Source organism: Brachyhypopomus gauderio, chromosome 12 (genome assembly GCF_052324685.1).
Source record: "Brachyhypopomus gauderio isolate BG-103 chromosome 12, BGAUD_0.2, whole genome shotgun sequence".
NCBI classification, from domain to species: domain Eukaryota; kingdom Metazoa; phylum Chordata; class Actinopteri; order Gymnotiformes; family Hypopomidae; genus Brachyhypopomus; species Brachyhypopomus gauderio.
The window spans coordinates 15,502,030-15,508,118 of record NC_135222.1 but is presented as its reverse complement, the minus strand read 5'-3'; the positions used below and the strand labels follow the sequence as shown (position 1 = coordinate 15,508,118).

Below are 6,089 nucleotides of genomic sequence, written 5' to 3'. Positions count from 1 at the left end.
GCTCTCTAAAAACACAACTACTTACTCTGAGACAGTATGGGTGGGTACATGTACTAGTGTGAAGTTGTGGTAAAGGTTTATCTCAGGTTGATGGAAAAGAACTGCACCGATTTGTTTAATCCATGAATTCTGAGAAAAAACATCAGTTCAGAAAATCTGCCCGTCTAAAACCGTGAAGCAAACATTTACAAATGGGTAAAAGCGGGTCAGCCACTCGAACACAGACACACACGTGCAGAACCTAGGAGCGCCCCATCCATGGTGGTTCTCTTGGGGTTTCTTCTCTGTGTGGTTCTTTCCACATTTTTCAGACGGGTCCACAGGAGTTGTGGGAGGAGGTAGGTGTGCGCTTCCTCTGTGACAGTCAGGATGAGGCTTCCTCTTGCTAAGGGCGGAACGAAAAAACGCTCGAGACGCATCGTGCTATGTCCGCACCGGATGGCTGGTGCTGGCGGAGACGTCCCTCGAGAACTTGTGTGGGGGGGGGGGGGGGGGGGGGGGGGGCTTCAAGTCTGGGCTTTGGAGTTTTTTTGGGAAGGGGGGTGTCTGGGTAGGGGGGCTGCAGGGCCAGTGCATTACGACGTCATCATTCTGCTGCTTTGAGGGAGAAGGAGAGCTTGGGCCGCGACTTGCCCTTGCCGAGGATCATCTTCTGCTCCTCCTTCTGCTGCCTCTGGCGCTCCTGCTCCAGTTTCATGCGCTCCTCGTGGATCTTCCGCTGCTCCTCCACGATCCGGAGCTGGTCCTCTGCCTGGGAGAACAAACGGATCATCACACCACCACTCAGGGTCGCAGGGACCACTAAACCGGCCATGTTCCGGTGCAGCTGATGAAATTACCCTGTTTTGGTCAAGCGAGTCACCCGACAATGTTTGGAAGTACTATTTAAATATCTTATTATTAGTAGTATTATTTGAAATTTCAATATTTTAAAATCTTGTTACTGTGTATAAGCATCTCTCTAAAAACCTCAATGAGAATCTGCTGCTTGGAAACATAATGTGCACCCTGATGTGGAAACTGGTTTAGTGAATATGCAACCATCTCCTTATAAGTAAGTCATATTTGAATGCAAAATCAGTGTTGTGAAATACTGATTACCAACAGCAGACAGGAAAGCTGTTATTGCAACATTCAAATTTCACTTAAACTGTAGAACATATTTCATTGCTTAACACTTTTATACAGAATTACAACAGCAGAAATAATTAGGCCTATAATTGCAATAACTGTCATCGTTATGAAGGGTGCACTTGAACACTGGTAGCGTAATTGCCCCAATTAACCACGATTACATTAGGACTTCCATTTAGGTCTTGCAGTCCTAATTGATGCCCATGTTCTAGATAAGAAGCAAAATGACTGAACAGAGAAAATTTGCTTGTTTTTTAACCAACAGATGACAACCCTGCTTCTCTCATACGGTCAAAGCTGTGGTAATTAACCTGGTTAAGGAGACATTTCTGCAACAGTTCTTGAGCAGCTCTGCATTGCACGTTACTGTTTTCCATGCAACTAACACATCCGACTAGAGGCGGCACAATATCTGTGTTTCGAACCAGTCCGATACTGATACCAATACGCAGCATTTGCATCTTTCCTGACATTGATGCAGATCTGATCTTTTTTCTTTAAAAACATTTTGGAACTGTTCATTTGTTTGAGTGTAACTAGCACTGCAAGTTATTCTTTCGTCTTTGTATGAAATCTACAGATATGATCATGCATTGATATGACATAAAAATCCATATAATAAATAGAAAAACACTGTTCATGAGACCACATCTTACCTTTGTTTCCATAGTGTGTGTCTCTTAAAAATCATCTCTCTCTATCTCGCTCACTCACACACACACACACACACACACACCTCAATATGGCTGCTTCCCTCACCGACTCCTGAAATTTACACTAGTTCATCTACATTCTATTCTCATTGCTGACTTATCTGTAATTCCAGATCAATTAGTGATCTTATAATTCTCCTTCTTGTGAATTTCAGTAGTAAATTGCTGCTCTACACCACACACCTTACAGGTACCAGGCACTAAGTAAGCAGATGTGGATGGGCTACCTGAACAAGTCTCTTTCCACTCAACCTCTGCTTAAAAACAACAGTAATTTGATCTGATAATCGGGGGAATTCACAGACTTCCCAATCCACTTTAAAACTCAGTAGCTTGTCTGCTTTTTTTTTTTTTTTTTCATGAACTTAGAGAGAGTACTTTACTAGTTCTATTATTCTTTCTCCAGTTAATTCTGTCAGACTGGAAACTGTCAGTTTATGTTTTTTTTATTTCTTTAAGAAATTTTAATAACTACATAATTGTTGGTTGCTGATCTGAGAAGACGTAATTTTGTCTTATTTACATGCTCTCACAGATAAACCATTCTCCCACACTGGGTAATCAAAGCTGACTCATTAACAATAAAAGTCATCACACGCGTGCATGCATATTTGCATTTGAACAAAACTCTGCAGTTAAACTCCACAGCTGTGTGTGTGCTCAGACAAACGTGACCTGCGTTGTGCTGCAAAGCAGCGCGGTGCCATTTTCAGACTGGATTTGTGACTGCATCAGATTCTTTTAAAAAGAAAGGATCTGTGCCGACAGCGACCAGATTCTGATATTTGGTGTTGGATCAGCATCTCTACCACTACGTCAAACCACCAGCTAATTAATAATCCTTGTACGGAGTTCAAAAGGGCGCTGAGCGTTCAGCACATCCTTAACTCTCATTCACAGAAAACGAGAATTTAGCAAAACTACAAGGTGGACAGATTGGTGGCAGGTATGACCTCGTTTGATGGGGCATGTGCAGAAAACTCAGGGCTGCATAAGTCCACCAATGTTTGGCAATTAATTGAGTACATCGCTACTTGCTGTTGTATGCAGACTCCTTGGCAAATACTTGGAGTATTTGCAGCAATGAACTCTCGATGCTACATGTTTAGAACTGGCTTGCCAAAATTAATTAATGGATTGCGTCAATGCTGTGATTCATCACGAACCCCCACGCAACACTTATCTGGAATGTCTGATATTGGTGTGGATGGTACCAGTATCAAGGTAAGGCCATAATAAAGAAAGCCGATGAGATGAAAAATGAATCAAGCATGAATCTTTCTTTGTGAAGCAAGACTGGTTTCAGTGGTTAAAAGAATGAGAAAACTCAGCCGTACCAGTTTGGCCTGAGCATCTGCAATCTTCCTGTTGTTCTCGAGCAGAATCTTCTCCAGCTCCTCGCGTTTCGATCGCTCCTCCTCCTGCAAAGAGGCAAAAGTTTTCATCACAAACAGGTACACAAGTCACGTTCATCTCCCAGTCCTCAAGAGGCACGTCAAGAGACTGCGGCCCCCACTTTACATGGCAGTTAGTTTGCATGCAATGGTCGTGAATGTAAAAAAAAAAAAAAAAAAAAGGTATGTAAACTTATAATGCCAAACAATGCCAGATCTCATCTGATCTCAAATCCCCCCCGAGATCATCAAGACATGTTTTGAAATGTTTTAGAAAAACCATAACAACTCAGCTTGCCTATCCCAACACATCACGTTGCACATAAAGGGTGAACAAACTCGGCAATGGACTATTCCGGCTGTGGGATTTCACTCCAATCAAGCAGGAGTACACGAGATACAACTGAGTGTTTGGGGAAGGCACAGATTATTGGTCCTATCACATGTGTTTTTGCTTGCTGGAAGGAAAACACCGGTCACACCGGCCCTTTGCCCATCAGCTCCCCTGCTACTGCAAGCAATGCAAAGTCCAGCCCAGGCACTGCGGGCGGCTACCTCGCGGGCTTTTTGTGCGGCGAGCTCCGCCTGCCGCTGCCTCTCGAGTTCCTCGAGGAGCTGCTTCTCCATGATGCGCTTGGCCTCCTCCACGCGCCGCAGCACCTCCCGCTCAATCTCATCCTTCCTTTTCTCCAGCTCCTCCTCCACCCGCTTGGCCACCATCTCCTCCACACGCCGCGCCGTCTCCTCCTCGATCAGGCGCTCCTCGATCTCCTGCTGACGACTGACGGGCAGAATCAGCAAAAGGTGTGACTTTAATCAGAATCAGCTTATTGTAGCAAGTATATTAGACAGAGAAGGAAGTTTGTCAAGGTGTGTGTTGACATGTAACAAAGACAGAACAAGTTCACGGATTGCACATACTCAAGAGAAATAACACTTTAAACTAAGAGTGAGATTTTTAAAAGCATCTTAAAAGAGCTAAAGTGACAGTGTGCTTATGAGTTGAAATTGAGTAAACGATCATTATTTAATATATTGCAGTACTGTACAGCTGTGCTACATGAAAATTGGTGCCCAGTAGGAGATTCAAGTAATTCAAGTAAGGAGATTTGGTTAAAACTGACATGAATTGAAACATTGAAACATAAATTGGATGCCTGAAACCTTTAACGTGTATTTTGGTTAGTGTTTCTCCAGTCTGGCATCCTCGTGGTCAATCTTTAGTTCCTGCATGTGCCAGTCTAGGATGGACTGTGCATCCTAGTTCATCTTCGTTAATGAATTTCAGTTGGGTTGCAAATCACTACAGTTGTTAGTAGTTCTGAATTGTGAGGAAACTACCCGAAAGGTGTTGTGCCTCAAAGTTGTGAGCTTGCTAGCTAATCAAGGCGAGGAAGTAAAGATAAACAAAAACACATACATTTTCCTCTGCCTCTCCATTTCCGCTTTTTTCTCCTCCTCCTCCTTTTTCTGTTTTTCATCAATAACACTTCTTTTGCTTAACGTTCTTCCAAAAATGTCGATCCTCTCCGGCGGCGAGGCAGCCCTGTCCCGCCGGGACGCCGCCGTGTTTGATCTGGACCGGGACCGGGACTCTCTCCTCCGGTTCCGCTTCGCCTCCCGGGACTTCGAGCGTCTCTTCCTGTCTTTGTCCCGGGACCGGGACCGGGAGCGGCTGCGCTTTTTGCTGTGTTTGCTGCCTTTCGAGTGCTTTGAACGGGATGAACTGCGACTTCGTGATCGACCCATCCGAGCTGTCGCTGGACTTCAGTCGCTCGCCTGCTGATTTTAACCAAAGATCCTACGTACGAGGTGGTCTGCAGACTGAGTGCGTTGCAACCAAGCAAGCACAAATGGCGAAATTCCCGACCGAAACAGGGTCGATTGACAATAGTCGTCTGTCTGTTCGGTAACGTTCAAGAAAAGCACCTAGCGTTAGATCAAGATGGAGACCGGACGAGTTGTTGTTTCGAGCATGCGCAGTAGCGCTTCTTCTTGAGCCGCGCAGTGCTTGTCATCTTTGATGTTTACTGCCACCACATGTCCTGGAGCCCAGAGCTGATTGAACGTCTAATCCGTATTTCTTTCAGAAACATTTTTAAAATGTCAATACATCTGTATTTTAGGCATTTCGTGTAATCATTCGGTAATTCCGTATGTAAACACAAACAATGTAAACATAAACAGACAATTGCTTTTTTTGAAAGGCGCTTCAAATGAAGGAACCCGCATCAGGACCGTAATTTAAAATGAGGCAAGCCCATAACGAGGTCATTTTATTGCACATTATATTACTACCGCAACCACAATTAAAAACAGAAAAGGGACAGTAAATTAAATACACAGGAACCTGTAATTTGTTAATTTCTTTGACTCCGTATTTCTAACAACATTGTAAATACAACAGAGTACATCAGCCGCCGTTGTGTTGGCATCCACGAGCTGTTATTTCCAGGGACATCCGTTCATTTTCCAGCAAAACCGCAGAGAATGTTGGTGCAAGAATGGCCTGTATTCTTGGCTTGTCTCCGAGACCGTGTGGCGCATTATGAGGCGTTAAATATAGTAAGGAAAACCCTAAAGACCAGCATAACATCTGAACAGAATATTCCGCTTGCTAGTGAACTGCAGTCTTTAATACCCAAACTCGTAATGTGTTTCTTAACAACTTTGGTAAACACTCGACTGTCCTAACTTTTTTGCTGCAACAAGTGTGAAATTAGTGAAAATTTTGAATGTGAAATAAAGAATTTCACAAAGTAAAATATTAAATAATGCACTGTAGTTTTCAATATAGTTCAGTATGAATTGAATTGAGAAGTTATTCCTCATCTGGTTTTCAGCCCAC

At 43.6% G+C, this 6,089-nt stretch overlaps 1 protein-coding gene across 1 annotated transcript; it reads right to left on the bottom strand.

Annotated features, from left to right (window-relative positions):
- Nucleotides 1–558: 558 nt before the first annotated feature.
- On the bottom strand, nt 559–5,225 carry arglu1b (arginine and glutamate rich 1b). Its single transcript, XM_077023268.1, has 4 exons — nt 4,662–5,225; nt 3,797–4,022; nt 3,185–3,268; nt 559–751 (listed from the first exon to the last, which is right to left on the bottom strand). Exons 1-4 carry the CDS (start codon nt 4,988–4,990, stop codon nt 587–589), a joined length of 804 nt encoding a protein of 267 aa, XP_076879383.1. The 5' UTR covers nt 4,991–5,225; the 3' UTR covers nt 559–586.
- Between the last annotated feature and the right edge of the window lie 864 nt (nt 5,226–6,089).

Excerpts from the sequence above, each read along its gene's own strand:
- arglu1b (XM_077023268.1), bottom strand. The coding sequence starts at position 4,990 with ATGGGTCGATCACGAAGTCGCAGTTCATCCCGTTCAAAGCACTCGAAA. Across the intron at positions 4,023-4,661 it reads ATGGAGAGGCAGAGGAAAAT|TCGTCAGCAGGAGATCGAGG; the intron begins GTATGTGTTTTT and ends TCTGCCCGTCAG. Across the intron at positions 3,269-3,796 it reads CCGCACAAAAAGCCCGCGAG|GAGGAGGAGCGATCGAAACG; the intron begins GTAGCCGCCCGC and ends GCCTCTTTGCAG.